General features: G+C 33.7%; 1 protein-coding gene and 1 pseudogene across 2 annotated transcripts; one reads left to right on the top strand and one right to left on the bottom strand.

The window, feature by feature from the left end:
* Positions 1-3,444: 3,444 nt before the first annotated feature.
* Positions 3,445-22,240, top strand: part of LOC104704675 (paraxanthine methyltransferase 1-like) — a 29,912-nt pseudogene continuing 11,116 nt past the window's right edge.
* LOC109125634 (uncharacterized) lies at positions 4,271-6,312 on the bottom strand. 2 transcript variants are annotated; one of them, XM_087460049.1, is made up of 4 exons: positions 6,049-6,312; positions 5,862-5,930; positions 5,595-5,654; positions 4,271-5,497 (listed from the first exon to the last, which is right to left on the bottom strand). In XM_087460049.1, the coding sequence occupies exons 3-4, from the start codon at positions 5,624-5,626 to the stop codon at positions 4,498-4,500; spliced, it is 1,032 nt and encodes a 343-aa protein (XP_087316175.1). In that variant the 5' UTR covers positions 5,627-5,654; positions 5,862-5,930; positions 6,049-6,312; the 3' UTR covers positions 4,271-4,497. The 2 variants fall into 2 exon arrangements, with proteins under 2 accessions (XP_087316175.1, XP_087316176.1); XM_087460050.1 differs by having other exon boundaries at positions 5,862-5,922.

Here is a 22,240-nt window from a genome sequence, read left to right as displayed (position 1 = left end):
AGGTCTTTATTTCCTTCTGCCTCTGCGATTTGAATCTGGTGTCAGAAATTCTTCTTCTTCTAAGTCATCATTCTCATGTTCATCTCTGTCTCGATTATCATGGGTTGGAGATGATGAATCCATCTGCAAATAATAAGACATCGGTTAAGTACTAATACAGATCATGGGTCTCGATTAACTAAATATGTACTAATGCAAACGATTACTGGATTCATCACTTAAACATGATAATATCAACCCAACATTCATGATTCATCACCTAATCAAAAATCATTTTCAGTTTCAGATACAAACGAGTATGAATATCAACCCAAGAATCATGATTCATATTTCATCACTTAAAAATGATTACTGGTTTGACAATCGAAAATACAATTATCAAATCACCTAATCAAGCATGTATATTCAAATAATCGAAAATACAACAAGAAAAAAAAAGCAAACAACAACATAAATTTTGAAAAACAAATAATGATTGAACAAGAAGAAACAGAGTACCTGAGATTGCCTCCGAGAATTCTCAGACGGCGGAGGAGATGGATTTTGGAGATATAGGGTTTTTCAGTTTGAAAAAATGGGTCTTATATTGATTTAATGGTAAATGGTTATCTAATTTCACAAAATGAACGTTGATTTCGGAAAAAGGAAGTTGGATCGAACTGGCAAAGGAAAGAAAGAAAGGGGATTAGGGTTAGGAATTTGTAAATACTAATTTATATATATGATCGGGTGCATTTGGTTTCATATCGGGTATTGGATAATACCTGATTGGGTATAAATATTCGATTTAGTATAAAATAGAAACCGATCGGATATTATCACTAACCCATATATGTACCATATCGTCTATTTCGAATCGGGTTCGAGTTTGGTTATCGGGGAAGGTTAATATGCCCAGACCTATGTGTATTCGGTACAAATTATTTTGATTTGCCTGTATTTTTATCAAAAAATTATCTGCACATCATCATAGTAACTTATTATAAATTTATGATAGTAAAGATATTTTGTGTAGTTCGATTCTCAGTTTTATGTTGTCTTTTACTTTCTTGGTTTCTTCCCTCCACAGTCCTGTATATTTTTTTATCTATGCTTTTTCAGTTATTTACCAACTTTGTAATTGGTTTTTCTAATGTAAAATTATAACCATAACGTATTTAATCATAACTATTTTAACCAAAACTAATATTTAATCGCAATCGTATATTAGATAGTTACTGTTAGACAAAAATTTTAAACGCAACTGATGGTTAATATATCTTAACCGTATAACCATAGTCGTGGTCATGCATGCCTATTCAAATAGCTTCACATTAAGCAGGTTTTTGTTTTGTTTTTGATAAACCCTATCGGCTGCGATAAAATTGTTATTCAATTATTAATTTATCTTTCTGGAAGATACATGGACATAGAGCGATTAACCACATTTTCATATTTCTAATTGGAGTAATGTTGTAAACTGGAAATCAAATCTCTAGCCCTCTATCAACCACAAAGGCTCTTACAAAATTGATAAATGAAGCAATTTGGCTAAACGGTATCTGCTTATATATATAAAACAGCAAGCACTATGAAATAACATCAGTGGAAACATATGATTTCTAATTATATTTTAAGACCAGAATAAATCATTCAATCAGTGGAGGTTTATGTTGTCAAACACCATATCTTAAGATTAAATAATGTCACAAAATCAACCATATATTCAAAGTAAAACAAGTACAGCACAGAGTAGTTGTCTTATGCCAAAAAAAAATAAAAAGAAAAAAAAGAATATGCAATAACGTCACTTTGAAAAAAATAAGTTTCAAACTTTTATATATAATAATGTCATATATATACTTCCGAAAATGAGAACTTTCAATTATTTTTCTTTAAATAGTCTAGAAATTTCAAAATTTCCGAATATACACTTCTATTTAAGCCAGTCAAGAGCACTTTTTCATATTTTTAAATTATGAACTTCAAAAAAAAAAAAAAAATCGAGCTGAAAGACTACTTTTGATTGGTTTGTCTATTCTCGAAGAACAATGTTTGCATAAAAACTGAAAGTTTCGACTAAACAGTTAGGCCTTGAATGGTTTACTAGTTCTTAAGTGGATTTTGGTTTTTGATTTTTTGAAAATCTACTTGTTTACTATTCAAGATTTTTAAAAATTGGATTCTCTAAAACTTAGGAAAACTAGTTTTAAAATTGTTTTTCTAAATTTCAAAGAGAACCTAAAAACCATAATTTTGAGGTTTTTGTGGAAAACTTTATTTTCAACTTAATGTTTTATTTTTTACTTTTTCATTTATTAATTTTTAGATATATAGCAAAAACCAAAAACCAAAAATTCAAAAACTAAAATCCAAAAACCAAAATATAAAAACCAATGAAAAATCTATTGCCATTCATAACCTTAGTCTTTAAATAAATATTGTGATCAGATCAATCTTTATGAAATTGTAGTCTTAGACTAACTATGTATACATAATTTATCTTAAACGCATGGCGGGTAGTTTTTTTTTTGACAACAAATATATTAGATTAGTTCACATGAGCCAATTAGGAGAGTCGTTTACAAAAGTAATAACATGCGGTTGAGTACGAATTTGTCGTGCCAAGCGATTCGCAAGCACATTAGCATTCTTAGAAATCAAGGTCAAAGAGAAACTTGAAAATTCTTCCATGTCCACCTTGATGTCGTTGAGATAGACTGAAAAGGCTGGCCAGTCGGAAGAAGAAGACATCAACTTCACCAAATCTGAACAGTCTATGTAAAAGGCCAAATTCAAAAAGTCGTGTCCTATCATGCATCGCATAGCCCAAACAAACGCTTTGACTTTAGCATGAAGTGAACAGAGACTACGCCGGAAATTAGAGACGCCCATAAGCAGCGAGATCCCTAAAACGACCTACAGACCCATCCTGCACCAGCGAACCTATCTGTGTCCTTCCACAAACTATCGACAAAACAGCGGAAACGCATGACGTATAGTCTTTATTGCATCTATCACGACTTTCATCAACGAGTTAAAGAGCAAATATATTCTCCACCTAAACTTAACATGGGGTTAGAAATTGTCACAACTATCAATTATACAAAATAGTTTGTGAAAGTGGTGACGGTAAAAATATTTTTAGATTACTAAAAGTAGAATAAGATATTTTACTAAAAAATATACTGAAAAATGCAACCGTTAATAATATTTTATCAAATGGCTATATTATATAGATTGCGTAACACATACCAAAATTTATTTTGTTATTTGACAGTACATCCCTTGCGTTGAACGCAACCAAATTTATATTACAAGATGTTCTAACTCCAACTTCAACAAACGCATTTTCATATAATGAATTAAATAGGCATAGAGAGGTCCATGAATTTTCACTACACTCATCAGAAACCAAAGTATTAAACAAGAGAAGAAGAGTGAGAAGAAAGAAAGAGAGATATCATGACTACTACTTCAGATTGGATCATGATTGAAAGAGATGGTCCTGAGAGTTACAACCAACATCTTCGTATCAGATTTTTACATACATGATTTAGCTTGGTACTTAACAGTATCCTCTTTATACAGAGAGCGTTGCTGGAAGCAGTTAAGGACAAGATGACCAAGGTGATCATGATCTCAGCGAACTTCAGCCTCGATTTGATTTCCAACCGGTTCAGTGTAGCAGACTTTGGTTGTGCGAGTGGACCTAACACTTGTGGCAGTCGAAAACGTAATACATGCTGCAGAAGAAAACTACTGTAGAGAAACTAGAAAAAACCCGGCAGATAACATGGAATTCAAAGTCATCTTTAATGACTTTAGCATCAATGATTTCAACAACCTCTTTCAGACACTTCCTACGAGGGGAAAATACTATAGCACCGGGAATGAACAAGAGAGCACTACAACAAATTTTCCCATTCTTAGCGTACGATAAATGCTATTATATGTGATAAACAGCGTTTTTGTAAACGCTGTGTCTGCCCAAACTATAATAGACTCCCTATACAATAACGTTGTTTACTCCTGCTATTATATCGTTATATATTATAGTGCAATGTCGGCGTTATAAATGTTTAAATATAGCTTCTGTAAATGCTCTTAAAAATTATTTAATAACATTATTTCGCTGTTGTTATAATTATATTGTTGCAATATTTTATTGCTGTGATATTCCCTATAATGTTTTAATTATAATGTTTTTTGTTACTATTAAGATCCATTGTGCTATATTACTTGTTCATATTAGAGCTATTATATGGTTACATTTTAAAAGTGGAACCTGTTTTATATGAAAATATATATAATATAAAACATCCAACAAATACACTTCAATCCAAAAAATACATAAGTCTCAATATACATAAGTTTCAATAGCATAAGTTCCCATAAGCTAAACTTCATAAGTCTCAATACCATAAGTTCCCATAAGCTAAACAACACAAGTCTAAATAGCATAAGTTCCCATAATCTAGACAAAGGTACTTCAGTTCAAACCATTACCACTTTGTCCTATGGCCATGCGATTGTTGTACCATTACGACTATACCTTGCATTCTTCATGATAAACAGATTACATCCATTTGTGGACAGTCCAAGATGGATGTTCCTTGGTTCAGCACCAAATGATGGGTATTTATTATTCATTTGATCCCACGTCATAGAATCTATCGGATGACGTATTTTCCCATCGTTGCTCTTGTTACTGAAATGCCACCTTAAGTCCTTAGCCATTTCTTCAGACCTAAACATCCTCTTCAGACGTGGAATTATCGGAAAGTACCGTAATACTTTTAGTGGGACACCCTTCTTTACTTCACCAATGTGCATATTGCTCTTCCATCTTGAAGCCTTACATTTGGGACAGTTGTCCAGCTTCTTGTACTTCTTCCTGAATAGGCAACAATCATTTATGTAGGCATGAATCTTTTGATAACCCATATCAAAAGACTTCAGAAATTTCTTCACATCATTTAGTGATGTGTGAAGTACACTACCATCCGGTAACATTTCTGACAATGTCTCAAGGAGATCATTGAAGCTTTTTTCGGACCAGCTATTCTGTGTCTTCATTCTAAACAATGTCACAATGGCTGATAGCTTGCTATGGGAAGAACAGCTTGGATATAAAGGGGGTTCTGCATCAGGTAGCTTTGCAAAGAACTCATCATCTATCTTGTCCTCTCCCTCAGTATTCTCACAATTTCTTAATGGCTCTTCATCCATAAACTCAGCAGCTTGATATAAACCACAAATCTCATCATTCCACCGATTTAATTTCTCAACGAATTCAGCCCCTGAGTTCACTTCACCGTGATGATACCAATTTTTCCCCAACTTGTAAGTCTCATCCATGCCTCTAGTTACTAGATGAGCAACCACAACACTACATGAATGACAATCTACATTTCTACAGTCAACGCATGGGCATATTACCATGCCACTGTCTCCTAACTCAGCAGCCACCGTTCGGACAAATTTCCAGGCACCTATTTCGTATGTTGGATCAAGTCTTCATTGTATTTGGAAGGAAGAACAACACAAATGAAGATACATTAATGTCTATATTCCTTTATTGAAATCCTAACAGTATGTAATCAATTACATACCTGATAAGATGAACCCATTCCTTGTCCAGCATTTTAGTTTTAAACCAGTTGAATCTAAAACTAAGCATAAGTTTTTAAACAGTTAACAAAAATTAATATAGAAATCTAAATAAAGATGATAATTTCAGATTTAACAGATTTGAAATATAAGCAATTTTCAGATTTGACCAAAATCAGGCAACAATCAGTTCAAGTACATGAAGAGGATACAAACATTTAATTTTCGAATCTGAACAAATTTTTTAACTAAAATGTGAACAAACTTACAGATTTGTTGTTTAGGTTTTAGATTTCTCTTCTTTCAAGTTTGTCTTTGTTGTCGGACTAGCTTGACAACTCACAAAACGAGTTTAAAAGTGAAATTTAGGTTACTGATTGAAGATTAGAATGAAACTGAAGATTATAATGATATTGAACAATATAAAAAGAAATTAGCTGTTTAATTTCAGGTTACCTTCATCGTTCTTCATCTGTGAAATCGAAGAGGAGAAGATATAGCTCGACGGAGAAATCGAAGAAGAAGATACAGATCACGACACAGAGACAGAAGGAAATCAAAGGAAATCGAAGGAGAAGATACAGACCACGACCTAGAAACAGAGATAGAAGGAAATCGAAGCAGTCGAAGTCGGAAATTTGGTCCGTGATGGCGACGGTGTTAGATTGTGTTTAGGTTTTGAGACTTAGTCAAATATCAAGACTTTTTATTTTTTTCGTTCTAAGTGTTAGAGCGGTAGAATAAATTTTTGGGCCGCAGAAGTGATTTTTGCTTCTCGCTTATGCTATAAATGGGCTTAGCACTAATAAAGTGCTGTAATATAATTGCTAAAATCCAAAACTATTCTTTAACAGCAGTTACAGAATTAGTACTATCAATGAGCAAATTTCTTGTAGTGGTGATTCATAAACCAGTGCATAATTATCTTTGGTATCTCATATTTGCTTCACTCATATAAGGATTATATTTTATGTAGACGATTTAAAAAGAATAATAAGAATTATGAACACTATTTTTCAGAAGATGAAAGTTATACCTATATTGGTGACACACTCATCATTGAACCTTGGACATCGACCATTATCGCCTCATATCCATAAAGAATGCATGTTTTCATGAGTGAATGAATGAGTAAGAGTGGTTGCTGAGGCAATTGAGGGAAACCTTCTACTTTCATCATGCTCCTTGTGCATTCTTACTAGTAAGTGATAAGATACCCAATTACACTGATCATGAACACTCCAACAGTTAAAGTATGCTAGTAGGTTCCTTCTAGGAAAGAAGGTATAAGAAGCCTTTAAAGAGGATTTTCTCCCAGGCTATTGTCTTCAGATTCAAAGATGATTTAACAGTGATCCCATTATCAAAATATCAAATTTAAAAGCTTTTTTTGATCTATTAATCCTAGAAGAGTTAAGCTCGCACTAGTTCCAACTTGCTAACCCTAAAACCTAAGTCCTAAACTCTAGACACAAACGATGGTATCAGACGAGGAATAGTCTCATGCACTGACATAAATGATGAATAGTCTCATGGAAGCTTGCGCTTGCAATTGCTTGCCGCGACAAGAGTTGAAAAGCCTAAATCGTATCCGAGAAGGATAGTTCACTGATGAATGATCCATGGAAGGGTTTAGATTCGTTTGGATTATTTGATAGATTGTCTACTTGCACTATCATCGTATCATTTTCGGGTCGCTCGTGGCTTTCTGGTTATAGAGCGGTTCAGGGGCGTTACAACAGTGGTATGAGAGCATGGTTATAGATGCTTTCGTGAAAAATCATTTGGCCGGAAAAGTAGATCAGAATTAGAGAGATGAATAGAATCCATGTTTCAATCATAGCAAGGCTAATTTGTAAAGAGGAAGCAAAGACGAGTCCCTAACACAAACGAAGAAGATCTCATGGATGATTGAGCCTGTTATTTCTTGCTGAGACAGGATTTGAAAAGCCTAATCGTATCCAAGAGGGATAGTTCACGCGAATGATCCATGGAAGGATCCATATTCCTTTGGATTCTTTGCTAGATTGTCTACTTGCACTATAATCGTATCATTTTTAGGTCGCTCGCGGCTTTTCCAGTTATAGAGCTTACTTTTACCAATTTTAAAACGGGCCTACCTGCGAAATAAACATTATCCGTTTAATTTTGTGTTTTTTGAGATAATCATTTTAAACGGCGTCGGTTATGTATTTTTTTGTGAAACTCATTTAATACTCGTCACGTCTATGTCGTCGATTATGGCGATTCTCCTTTCTAGGCAAGCAGAGGGTCAGAACGAGCATCTTTCCAATGATCCTCAAGTTGTTCCCGCCCTTGTTCAGCAACTCTGCACCCCCAAAACCCCTAATGTTCGCCAGCTTGCCACTGTTCTCCTTCGTAAAAAGATCGTAGGAGCTTGAAATCTACTACTAAGGATATGAATATTCTTTTTTAGATGCTACATGATTTTTCAGTCTAGACTTTTGCATTAGAAGCATCCAATTTTTATTTGAGATTTATGGTTTATATACTGGTTTAGAGTTTGAAGTTAGTTCCAGTTTGAATAATTGTAAGTGCTTTATTGCTAAAACTAGGTTTAGGAGTTAACAATTGAGTAAAGTTTGATTGAATGATTATAAGTGATTTACTGCTATTACTAGGTTTAGGAATTAACAACTGAGTGGTTTTGATGAGTCTAGAGCTTGTAATTGTTGCCAACCTCATGTTTGATGAAATGATTCAAAGAATTAGTGGCTCTTGTCTGTTTTATTAGCAACAAATGATTCAGTTCTTAACTTGTCTTGTACCGGTTTAAAGCATAGACTCTATTGCTAAGGATATGAATTATTTCTTTTTGGATGTTGCATGATTTTGCAGTCTAGACTTTTAGTTTATGATGCGTGATTATAGGGTTTACATTAGAAGCATTTAATTTTGTGTAATCCTAGAGCTTGTAAATGTTGTCAACCACATGTTTTATGAACTGCTTCAAAGAGTCAGTGGATCTTGTAAACGTAATATTACATCACCGCTCGCAACAAATAAGATTGGATTCAATCATTCTAGGAAAGTTTTGCACTAAAATTTCAATTAATAAAGGAAAGTTTTGCACTACGAATTTGGTGAAGAAGAAAAGATATTATATTCATGGGCGGATACAGATCATAGAAGGGTTGGGCACGTACCCCTGACACTGATTTTTTCAAAAAAAAAATTTATATATAATTTTAATATATTAACTTTGACTTAACTAGATAGAAAAGTTGTTCCACCGTGTGTATTGAAACAAAAGATATCCAAACCAATTCCATAATTAATGTTTCAGCCCAAAATAATTAAACAGAAAAAAGCCCAAAATACTTTTTTAGTCGTGCAATGATAAATTAGTCCTAGTTTCTTTTTTAACAACAATAGGCATTGACCTAGTTTCTTTCTATCGACAACTAAATTGTTTCTCTGCTATTTTTTTACTTTTCCTTAGTTCTCAAGCTATCAAACATGTCCACCGTAAGTACTTTCTTATTAGTTTATATTAAAATTACAGTAGAAGAAATTAAATTTTGTTCAGTTTTAGATGAAATCTTGTTCGTTCGTTATTTATATCTTTGTAAGGCATGTGTGTTGTCTTTTATATGATAATTCATTGATATACCAATTTTGTAATCTAAACTTCGTTTTTACTATGTTAATAATTTAATATAATTGTGTTTTTGTTAGGTTCCAATTCATAGTTATTTCAAAAGAAAGTTTAAAGCAACGTCTGAAAAAAATCCTGTAGATTTGCCTTGAGATCCAACAGATAGAAAAAGAATATTGGAGTATCATCCTAATGAAAGAGATGAAGTAAGACGCAAATATTTGATTAGAGGTCCTTGTCAACCTAGAGGTCATGATTTTCCTAAAACACTATCAGGAGAAAAGTTGAGAATATTCAATCCAGAATTGGTTGATCTCTATAGGAGTTGGTTGGAATACAGTGTGAAAACAGACAAAGCTTATTGTTTGTTTTGCTACTTGTTTAGAGATTACACAGAAAATAAAGGTGGAAGTGATGCATTTGTTACAAAAGGATTTAATACTTGGAAAAATCCCCAGAGTTTAAGAGATCATGTAGGATCGTTGAATAGCTTTCACAATAATGCATTAAAAAATGCTGATGCTTTGATGAAGCAAAGTCAATCAATTGTTCATGGTTTTTATAAGCAAGATAACATAGTCAAAAATGAATACAAAATCAGATTGAATGCTTCAATTGATTGTTGTAGATATTTACTACGACAAGGATTACCTTTTAGAGGTCATGGTGAGTCAATGGTATCAGCTAATAGGGGAAAGGATGGTTCTGATAGTACCAAAAGACGACAAGCTAATGGTCTTCTTAAATACTTTAATACCTTTGATTTTGTGTTCTACCTGCAATTGATGTTGCTTATCCTTGATCTCACGAATAGTTTATCAGTGGCTTTACAAAGGAAAGACCAAGACATTTTGAATGCTATGAGCCTAGTGAAATCTACCAAACAGCAATTATGCAAGCTCCGAGATGATGGATGGGATTCTCTTCTTACTAAAGTTTTTGCTTTTTGTGAGAATCATGACACTGAGTTTCTCATTATGGATGACGAATTTGTTGACCCAAGAAAGCCAAGAAAAAGAAGCAACATGACCAACTTGCATCATTATCAAGTGGAGTGTTTTTACACTGTATTGGATATGTAAATTCAGGAGTTTAATGATCGTTTTGATGAGGTAAACACTGAATTACTTGGTTTTGTTGCTTCTTTAAGTCCTATTGATTCATTTCATGAGTTTGATCCGTTGAAGGTTATGAGATTATCTGAGTTTTATCCCGAAGATTTTACTTCTGTCGATCGAATATCACTTGAACACCAACTTGGTTTGTACATCGATAATATCCGGGAAGATGAAAGATTTGCTAATTTGAAGAGTCTGGGGGATCTTGCACATGTGATGGTAGAGACAAGGAAATATCTTTCGCATCCTCAGGTTTATCGACTTCTGAAGCTAGTTTTGACTTTACCTATAGCCACGTCAACGGTTGAAAGATGTTTTTCTGCAATGAACATTGTGAAGACTAGTTTGCGCAACCGTATTGGTGATAAGTTTCTAAATGATTGTTTAGTCTCTTTTATTGAAAAGGAATTATTTGATAAGGTGACAAATGAAACAGTGATGAAAATGTTTCAGGATATGAAAGAACGTAAGATAACTTTATAAATTTGTTTTGTTGTAAGACTTATTATTATTTTTATTTTAACGACTTATTTTCATATCGTTATAATTTTTTATAAAAAAAATTTATGTTATTTTGTGCCCCGGATTAAAATATGTTCTAGATCCGCCACTGATTATATTGATTCTTCAAATGGTTGTCTTCTCTTTGGCTGACATCCTAGATCATACTACGTTTGGAATCCTAAAACACCACACATTACTATTGTGCTTCCACAGCCTCAATCAATGAGATTTCTTCTGAGAATGGTTTTAGCAAGATGATCATATGATAATGGTTTTAGCAACAAGGTGTTCCGCGCGAATTGTAGTTCATATCAAGATGTAAGTACGACAATGGGTTTAATGACTTTTTCCTCTACAATCAAAATGTAGAGCTACTAAGAACTGACTTGTTCCAAGGTTATATCTCTGAGCGTGAGGACTCGAGGAAAGTAACTGATGGCATCGTTTACTGACATGTTATTAGAGGTAAAGTGGCTATATTTGATACCAAAGAAGGTCACAAACAGATCACATTAATAAAACTTCCTAAAAAATTTGACTTAGATATACATATTTTAGGAGAATCTGGTGATGGGTGTTTGCTATACAGATGTAATATTAAAAAAACTCGCATCCAATTTTTTGTAATCCTATAGCTTGTCCAACCACAAGTTTAATGAAGTGCTTTAAAGAATCAGTAGCTCTTATCTGTTTTGTTAGGAACAAATGATTCACTTCTTAATTTTTTTTTGGCTCTTGGGGTTAAATTCGAAACTCTTTTTGTTATTATGCTGGTTGTACATTTTAAATCATGGACTCTATTGATGAGGGTATGAATTGTTTTTTTTTTTATGGATGTTGCATGATTTTTCAGTCTAGACTTTTAGATTATGCTCTGTGATTATTGGATTTGCATTAGAAGCATCCAATTTTGTGTAATCATAAAGCTTGTAATTGTTGCCACTCTGCAACAACAATGTAGAGCTACTCCTAGATGACATGTTCTGAGGTTATATCTCTGAGCATGAGAACTAGAGGGAGAGTAATTGATGGCATCGTTTACTGGCATGCTATTGGAGGTGAATCTGGTGATGGGTATATTCCCTGTTTTAGAAATTAATAGGTGCTAGTCGAACGGTCGGGGTGGGCATAGCGTCTAGCGAGAAAATTGGAGATTAAACGGGGATTAATCAGAGACTAGTTTTAGAGTTATTTTATTAAATTAATACTAAAATATAAATATGTAGTATTGAATATATGTATATGTTAAAATAAAAATATCAAATAAAATATAAAGCTATAGTATTGTCTTTAAAATTATGGTCAACACATAAAAACGTAATTTTAAAAGAAAATTTATGATTTTCATTAAAAGTTTGTACATTAATTATTGTAAAACATCATAAACTCTTAATTTAACTATCTAAATAAAAAAAATACATATTTGATTTATATTTGGCACTAAAAATAATCATTATATACAAAATTAAGCGAGAAGTAATCGGATAGACATGTTATAATCAAATTAGACAAGTATAATTAGATAATTGATGCTAGGCGGGGATTAATCATTAATCGAGGTGGAGAGGGTGGGCCTAGCGATTTTGCGGGGCGTAATCGGTGCTAGGCATAGATTTTTAAAACAGGGGGTATATTTGAACATAAGAAGATCAGAAACATATCAAATTGCTATAAAGTTTTAGGTGAATCCGGTGATGGGTTTTTGCTACACAGATGTAGTATAAACAAATAATTAGAAACATCCAATTTTGTGTAATCCTAGAGCTTGTAATTGTTGCCAACCACATGTTTGATGAAATGCTTCAAATAATTAGTGGCTCTTGTCTGTTTCGTTAGCAACAAATGATTCAGTTCTTAATTTGTTTTGGCTCTTGGGGTTAAAGTATAATTTCTTCTAGTTACTATGATGGTTGTATCGGTTTAAAGCATGGACTCTATTGCTGATGAGGGAATGAATTGTTTCTTTTTGGATGTTGCATGATTTTACAATCTAGACTTTTAGTTTATGCTGCATGATTAAAAGGTTTGCATTAGAAGCATCCAATTTTGTGTAATCCTAGAGCTTGTAAATGTTGTTAACCACATGTTTGATGAACTGCTTCAAAGAGTCAATGGCTCTTGTCTGTTTCATTAACAACAAATGATTCAGTTCTTAATTTGTTTTGGCTCCTGGCGTTAAATTCTAATTTCTACTAGTTACTATGTTGATTGTAGTGGTTTAAAGAATGGAGTCTATTGTTGTGGGTATGAATTGTTTCTTTTTGGGTGATGCATGATTTTTTGTAGTCTAGACTTTCACTGCTTTATCCCTGTGTTTTGTTCACTGCTTTTCAATTAGGTACGCATCATCACATTTTTTCTACAAGTCTACCTTCTATATTCGACACTTTTTGTTCTTGAAATTAATTTTGAGTTTTCTTTGTACCTTTTGGTGTTTCCAATGTCAGTGGTTTGAGTGCTCAGGAAGTTCTAAACAATTTCGATTTAACAAATGGGATTCTTCTCCGATTACCACTTGAAACGATCTTCAATCTCATTCAAGTATCAAAGATATCGCTTATGATTACATTAGATTATCTCTTCTGCAAAATTACGAAACCGAATGGAAAACATGATTTTGTCTCGTTTGTTTTCTTCATCTGCAAATCATATCACTACATTAATAACATCGCTTACCGTTGTAAACATAATATTAAATCACTAATCGCAACAAATAAGATTGGTGATTCTTTTTAAAGGAAAGTTTTTCACTAAAGATTCAATTAATAAAGTAAAGTTTTGCATAGCCCTGGCCATACGGGTACTCAAATCGGGTTCGGGTCTTTTGGGTTGAGGAGTTTAGGACTCATTAATGTAAATGTAAAAATTTGTTCAGGTCGGATTGGGTATGGATTTTCAGAACCTCTAAAAATTCGATTATTTTGGGGTACATAAAAATCGTGAATTTTACCCGAATACCGAAAATTTTTTGGATATTTTTTGGATAGATACTTAAATTTTTTGGACAAATACCTGGAATTTCGGGTAAAAATTAGAAATTGCAGGTATAATTTTGGGTATTCTAGTAAAAAATCGGGTATTTGGGTCCAATACTATTAATATGTATTTATATTTCGGGTATTTTCGGATTCAGGTTCGGGTTTTTGGGTAGAGGAGTTTAGGATCCAATTTTTGGGTAAATCTAAGATTCCAGGTTCAAATTCAGGTCCAATTTTTTGGTTTGGTTCCGGTTTTTTTGTCCAGGCTAGATTTGCACTACATATTTGGTGAAGATCAAAGGATATTATATTGATTCTTAAATGGTTGTCTTCTCTTGGACGTCATCCTAGATCATACTACTTTTGGAATCTTAAAACACTACAAATTACTGTAGTTCCTTATTATTGTGGCTCCACAACCTCAAGATAGTTACGAAGCGGTTTGTATGTCTTTCATTACTGACGGTTTTCCTGAGAATGGTTTTTGCAAGATGACGTGTGATGGTTTACGAGATAATGGTTTTAGCTAAAAGGTGTTCCGCGTGAATTGTGTTTCATATCAAGATCTAAGTACGACCGTGGATTTAATGACTTTTTCTCTATAACAAAATTATGGAGATACTCTGAGCTGACTTGTTATGAAGTTATATATCTGAGCGTGAGGAATCAAGGGAGTTTAATTGATAGCATCGTTTACTGCCATGCGATTGGAGGTAAAGTGGCTATGTATAAACATCAAAGAAGATCAAAAACATACCAAAGTGATAAAACTTCCCAAAAACTCGACTTTGATATACAAGTTTTAGGCGAATCCGGTGATGGGTGTTTGCTATACAGATGTAATACTAAAACAAATGATTAGAAGCATCCAATTTTGTGTAATCCTAGAGCTTGTAATTTTTGTCAACCACATGTTTATTGAAATGCTTCAAAGAATCAGTGGCTCTTGTCTTTTTTATTAGCAACAAATGATTCAATTCTTAATTTGTTTTTGCTCTTGCGTTAAATTCTAAATTCTTCTAGTTATTATATTTGTTGTACCGGTTTAGAGGATGAAATCTATTGCTGAGTGTATGAATTGTTTCTTTTTGGGTAATGCATGATATTGAAGTGTAGACTTTTAGTTTATGCTGCATGATTTATAGGGTTTGCATTAGAATCATCCAATTTTATTTAATCTTAGAGCTTGTAAATGTTGTCAACCACATGTTTGATGAGCTGCTTCGAAGAGTTATTGGCTCTTGTCTGTTTCATTAGGAAAAAATGATTCAGCTCTAATTTTTTTTGGGTCTTGGCGTTAAATTCTAAATTCTTCTAGTTACTATGCTAGTGAAACATGAGTTTTTCTAGAGATGAACCTATGAATGAATGATGAAATGTCAAACAGTCATAAGCTATGATGATCATGTGGAATGTAAGAGGTTTCAATTCTCTTATGATATTGCAGTATAAGAGATGTCAATCCATAAAAGGTGATTATGTAAACACTTAAGATGTGAACACTAATTTAAGTCAAGCCATATATGATTATGGTTTGGTTACTAACAACCTAATGACAATAATGAAATGCAGAATGATAAACTACTAAGAACAGAGACTAAATGTAAGATGGACAGAAATAAACAATGCAGAGATTATACTAAACAGGAACATGAACTAGACAAGTGCAATGAAATGAACAGAGATGCAAAACATAAACAAGCAACCAAGATGGTGCTCGAACAAGCACTCGACCGTTTCCGTGGTCGAGTGACTAGGTCGAGTGACTTAGTACGAAGAACAAAAACAATTTTAACAACTTAAACAAATCAGAATGCAAAGAAACCAGAACATTATGCAAATAAACAGACAATCAATAAACAAAGTAGGACCTAGAGATGGATTCATTGGCTGGTCTCAAGCTATGATTACCTAAACTGATCAACAAACCTCAATCAACAATGAGCTAATCCTTAGACAAGGACCTCATAAACTTGCTAATCCACTCTCACGGCAATAACAATCAAGTTTAGTAACATCCTAACCCAACTCTCATTGGGTGAAACCATACTAAACAGACATTAAAATCCAGATTCATTATTTGTCAAAAACCACCCTAGAAAACTAATCTCTTAAGATAGACACAATAATCTCCAGTATTAGTCTATCAACCATCTTAAACATTGATTGGATGCTAAAACACCTCAGATCTATCCTTAACTTCTCAGAACAAAGATAGACAAGAAAACACCTAATCTGGAAAGGATTTATAAACAAACAAGCTTGATCAACCTAGATAATCATAACACTAAACCAGCCTAATCCATCTCTAAGTTCCTAACTCACTACTCAGATCCACAAATCCTGATGACGATGAACTCAAACCCAAAAAATGATGAAACAAGCATGATTAGATAGATAAGAGAGAGATCTACAACTTCATATAAAGAAGCAAACTCAGATTCTCAACAGATCAAAATTTATTAGGTTTACAAGACTGAAAATCTGGGAAAAAGCAAGATAAAAGTAGAAAATGATGCAACAAAATACTAAATACCAAAAAGGGCAAAAACTAGGTTTATTGATGAATCAATAGGACTCTAAGATATTTTCTGACTTGTGGGCGGCTGCAGGGTACAAGAGATATACATAGTGAGGGAAGGAAGCCCTGCTTTAGCTAGCAGACAAACTACTAAGTCGACTGGAAGTGCTCGACCATGTGCTCGGTCAAGTGCATGGTCAAGTGGTTTCTTCTTCTGATTCTTCACTTGGTCGAGTCCATCTCCTCACACGGTTGATTGTCTGGTCGAGTGGCCTCGAAACTTTGGCTTTCTTCCATTCCAACCCTTATCTGCTCCACTGGATGTATCCTCTTCTTCCTCAGTTCATTTCCATGCACTGGATGTATCCTCTTATTTCTTCAATTCACCTGTTTATGCTTGTAAACATGCAAATGCAATGCAGATTCTACTCTAATGCACAAATAGAAGCTAAACTACACAAAAATGACAAAAATAGGTAGTAAACTATGCAAAAGAGATGAATAAACCTTATAACTTTGGGTGAAATATATATACACCAGCTACTAGTTTAAAGCATGGACTGTATTGTTGAGGGTATGAATTGTTTCTTTTTGGGTGATGCATGGTCCTGTAGTCTAGAATTTCACTGCTTCATCCCTGTTTTTCGTTCACTGCTTTTCAATTTGGTACGCATCATCACATTTTCTCTACAAGTCTACCTTTTATATTTGACAGTTTTTGTTCTTGAAATTAGTTTTGAGTTTTCTTTGTACCTTTTGGTGTTTCCAATGTTAGTGGTTTGAGTGCTCAGGAAGTTCTAAACAGTTCCAATTAAATATATGGGGCTCTTCTCCTATTACCACTTGAAAAGATCTGCAATATAATTCAAGGATCAAAGATTTCCCTTATGATTACATTAGATCCTCTCTTCCGCAAAACAAACGAAACCAAATGGAAAACAAGATTTTATCTCATCGTTTTCACATAAATAACAACGCTTACCGTTCTAAATGTAATATTACATCACTGCTGGCAACAAATAAGATTGATGATTCAATCATTAAAAGAAAGTTTTGAACTACAGATCCAAATAACAAAAAAACGTTTTGCACTACAGATTTGGTGACGAGCAAAGGATATTATATTGATTCTTCAAATGGTTGTCTTCTCTTTGGTCGTCACCCTAGATCATGCTACTTTTGGATTCTTAAAACACCACAAATTACTACTGTAGTTCCTTACTACAATGTCTCCACAACATCAAGATAGTTATGAAGCAGTTTGTATGTCTTTGATTACTGAAGGTTCTGCTTAGAATGGTTTGCGCAAGATGATGTGTGATGGTTCACCTGAAAATGGTTTTAGCTACAAGGTATTCAGTGCGAATTGTGGTTCATATCAAGATGTAATTACGACGGACCGTCGACGATAGAACTACTCCGAGCTGACTTGTTCCGAAGGTTATATCTTTGAGCGTGAAGACTCAAGGGAGAGTAATTGATGACATCATTTACTGGCATGCTATTAGAGGTAAAGAGGCTATATATGACACCAAAGAAGATCATAACAGATCAAAGTGATGAAACTTCCCAAAAAAATCGACTTTGATATACAAGTTTTAAGCGAATCCGGTGATTATTCGATATACGAATGTAGTACTAAAACAAATGATTAGAAGAATCCAATTTTGTGTATCCAAGAGCTTATAATTGTTGCAAACCACATGTTTGATGAAAGGCTTCAAAGAATCAGTGGCTCTTGTCTGTTTCGGTATCAGTAAATGATTCAGTTCTTAATTTTTTTTTGTCTCTTGGCGTTAAATTCAAAATTCTTCTAGTTACTTTGTTGGTTGTATCAGTTTCAAACATGGAATTTATTGCTGAGGGTGTAAATTGTTTTTTTTTTGGATGCTGCTTGATTTTACAGTCTAGACTTTTAGTTTCTTCTGCGTTATTATAGGGTTTGCATTAGAAGCATCCAATTTTGTGTAATCCTAAGCTTGTAACTGTTGCAAACTACATGTTTGATGAACTGCTTCAAAGAGTCAGTGGCTCTTGTTTGTTTCATTAGCAACAAATGATTCAGTTCTAAATTTGTTCGCTTATGATTACATTAGATCCTCTCTTTGAGGAATCTAAGAAACCAAATGGAAAACAAGATTTTGTTTCATCGGTTTTCTTCATCTGCAACTCAGATGACTACATCAATAACAACACTTACCAATGTAAACATAATATTACATCCCTGCTCGCAACAAATAAAATTGGTGATTCAATCATTAAAGGAAAGTTTTGCACTAAAGATTTAATTAACAAAGGAAATTTTTACACAATAGATTTGGTGAAAAGCAAAAGATTTTATATTATATTTACACTATAGTTTTACACTATTGTGGTTCCACAACCTCAAGATAGTTACAAAGAGGTTTGTATGTCTTTGATCACTAAGGGTTCTCTTGAGAATGGCTTTCGCAAGATGATGTGTGATGGTTCTCTTGATAATGGTTTTAGCTACAAGGTGTTCTGCGCGAATTGTCGTTCATATGAAGATGTAAGTATGACGGTGGATTTAATGACCTTTTCCTTTACAAACAAAATACGAAGTTACTTCGGGCTGACTTGTTCTGAGGTAATATCTTTGAGCGTGAGGACTCGAGGGAGTGTAATTGCTGGCATCGTTTACTCGCATGCTATCGGAGGTAAAGTGGGTATATATGACACAAAAGAAGATCATAAACAGATCAAAATGATAAAATTTCCCAAAAAATTCGGCTTTTATATACAAGTTTTTGGTGAATCTGGTTATGGGCGTTTGCTATACGAATGTAATACTAAAACTAGAATGCAGGTATGGAAGCTTGAGAAAGTAACACTCCAACGGAACTGTCTGCATTGTATGAATGACCAATCAGAAATATGACGAGGTTTACATAGGTCATGGACCATATATGTACATGTGTGACTTGAATAGAAAAGTAGTTGAAGCAGTTAACTACATGGGACGAGCTTGTGCGCCTTGGGACTTATGCACATTTGTGTCGTATTTTATACCTTTTTGTCCTTCTTTAAGATCACTAACGAGGTAATTCTGTTCGATTCTCATGTCCATTTATCATAATATTGATATATCAACCACATCTAAACTTTGACATGTTCTTTGCAAGTAAATCATGAAATCTTTTATATGATCATATTTTTTGTTTTAGTTGTAATTCAAAGCTTCAAAGTAAATATATCAGAAAATTTTCTATGGCTACCATTTATCTGGTTGTGTGTTGTGTGATCGAGCAATGTGTCTTAGATTCTAGTTTTGGGTAAGTTTCTTGGAAGTCTATAGTATACAGTATTGGTTTAATTTGGTTAGTTTCAGTTCTGTATTTCTTGTGCAGTCTTAGCAGATATCAAATGTGTAGTGTTCGGAGATTTATAATGAAGTTGTAAATGATTTGTTGGATCTTGGAAACTGAAAACTAAAGGTTAGAATGATATTAGGATACCTTAATTAAGAGGGTACAATTATATTTACAAATATGCCACTTTAGACTTCTTTTCTTAGCTAGGTGGGTCTCTTAGGCAGGCGGGTTTGTACGTGTACATACCAGTTTAGACTTATTTGCTTAGCTAGGTTGGTCTTTCAAACAGGCGGGTTTGTACGTGAACTTAGTGGGTAGACCCTAAACCTTATTTTTACCAATTATAAACGGGCCTTCTTGCGAAATAAACAGTATCCATTTATTTTTATTTTGTTTTTGAGATAATCAGTTTTAAACGTAGTCATTATATAATTTTTTGTGAAACTTGTTCAGCACTCGTCTTATCTGTGTCGATTATGGCGATTTTCCTATCTGATTTCTAGGAAACAAAAGGTCAGAACAAGCGTCTTTCCAAGGATCCTCAAGTTGTTCCAGCCCTCGTTCAGCAATTTCGCACCCACAAAACCCCTAATGTCCACCAGCTTGCCGTCGTCCTATTTCGTAAAAAGATCACAAGAGCATGGCTCTACTGCTGAGGGTATGAATTGTTTTTTTTTTTGGATACTACATGATTTTGCAGTCTAGACTTTTGCATTAGAAGCATCCAATTTTTATCTGAGAATTATGGTTTAAATACTGCTTTAGAGTTTAAAATTAGTTCCAGTTTGAATGATTATAAGTGTTTTACTGCTATTACTAGGTTTAGGAATTAACAATTGAGTAGAGTTTGAAATTAATTCCAGTGTGAATGATTTAAGTGCTTTAATGCTATTACTAGGTTTAGAAATTAACAATTGAGTGGTTTGATGAGTCTAGAGCTTGTAATTGTTGCCAAACATATGTTTAATGAAATGCTTCAAAGAATCAGTGGCTATTGTCTGTTTCATTAGCAACAAATGATTCAGTTTTTAACTTGTTGGCTCTTGGCATTAAATTCTAAATTCTTCTAGGGACTATGCTCATTGTACCGGTTTAAAGCATGTACTCTATTGTTGAGGGTATGAATTGTTTCTTTTTGGATGATGCATGATTTTGCAATCTAAACTTTCATTGCTTCATCCATATGTTGTGTTTCGTTCACTGCTTTTAAATTAGGTACGCATCATCACATTTTCTCTACAAGTGTACCTTCTATATTTGACAGTTTTTGTTCTTAACATTAATTTTGAGTTTTGTTTGTTGCTTTTGGTGTTTCGAATGTCAGTCACGAAAAGAACAAGTTTGGGCATGATGTTTGGTTTGACTGCACAATAATTTCTAAACAGTCCCAGTTTAATGTATGGGATTCTTCTTTGATTACCACTTGAAACGATCTTCAATCTCATAAGCATCAAAGATATCACATATGATTACATTAGATCCTCTCTTATACAAAAATGACTAAACCAAATGGAAAACAAGAATTTGTTTCATCGGTTTCTTCATCTGCAACTCAGATGACTACATCAATAACATCGCTTAGTGTAGTAAACATAATATTACATTACTGCTCCCAACAAATGAGATTGGTGATTCAATCATTGAAGGAAAGTTTTGCACTAAATATTCAATTAACAAAGGAAACTTTTGCACTACAGATTTGGTGAAGAGCAAAGGATATCATATTAATTCTTCAAATGGTTGTTTTCTCTTTGGCCGTCATCTTAGATCATACTACTTTTGGAATCCTAAAACACCACAGATCACGACTGTGGTTCCACAAAGTCAATATAGTTACGAAGAGGTTTGTATGTATTTGATGACTGAGGGTTCTCTTTAGAATAGTTTTTGCAAGATGATGTGTGATGGTTCTCATGATAATGGTTTTAGTTACAAGGTGTTCTGCGCGAATTGTGGTTCATATCAAGATGTAAGTACAACAGTGGATTTAATGACTTTTTCCTCTACAACAAAAATACTATTCTACTTCGAGCTGACTTATTCTGAGGTTATATCTCTGAGAGTGAGGAGTCCAGGGAGAGTAATTGATGACATCATTTACTGCATGATTTACTAGTATGCTATTTGAAGTAAAATGGCTATATATGACACAAAAGAAGATCAGCAACAGATCATAGTGATAAAACTTCCCAAATTTTTTGACTTTGATGTACTAGTTTTAGGCAAATCCAGTGATAGGTGTTTGCTATACATATGTAGTACTAAAACAGTAATGGAGGTATGAAGCTTGAGAAATTAACGCTCCAATGGAACTGTCTGCACTAGATGAAATTCGAAGAGATTTGGCAAAAGAATCCAGCTCAATTTCGAAAGTTCAACCGTCAGTGTTCGAAAACGCAGCTGCTTGGGTTGACAAATATGAAATCTGGCGAGGTTTACATAAGTCATGAACCATATATTTACGTTTGTAACTTGAATATAGAAGTAGTTGAAACAATTAACTACATTGGACGAGCATCTGCGCCTTGGGACTTATGCACATGTGTGACTTATTTTATACGTGTATGGTCTTCTTT

This window comes from Camelina sativa, chromosome 7 (genome assembly GCF_030686135.1).
Source record: "Camelina sativa cultivar CO46 ecotype springtype chromosome 7, ASM3068613v1".
Taxonomy (NCBI): domain Eukaryota; kingdom Viridiplantae; phylum Streptophyta; class Magnoliopsida; order Brassicales; family Brassicaceae; genus Camelina; species Camelina sativa.
The sequence above is the reverse complement of the archived record's forward strand: the minus strand, read 5'-3'. Positions and strand labels throughout refer to the sequence as shown.

Excerpts from the sequence above, each read along its gene's own strand:
- LOC109125634 (XM_087460049.1), bottom strand. The coding sequence starts at position 5,626 with ATGCTGGACAAGGAATGGGTTCATCTTATCAG. Across the intron at positions 5,498-5,594 it reads GAATGGGTTCATCTTATCAG|ACTTGATCCAACATACGAAA; the intron begins GTATGTAATTGA and ends AATACAATGAAG.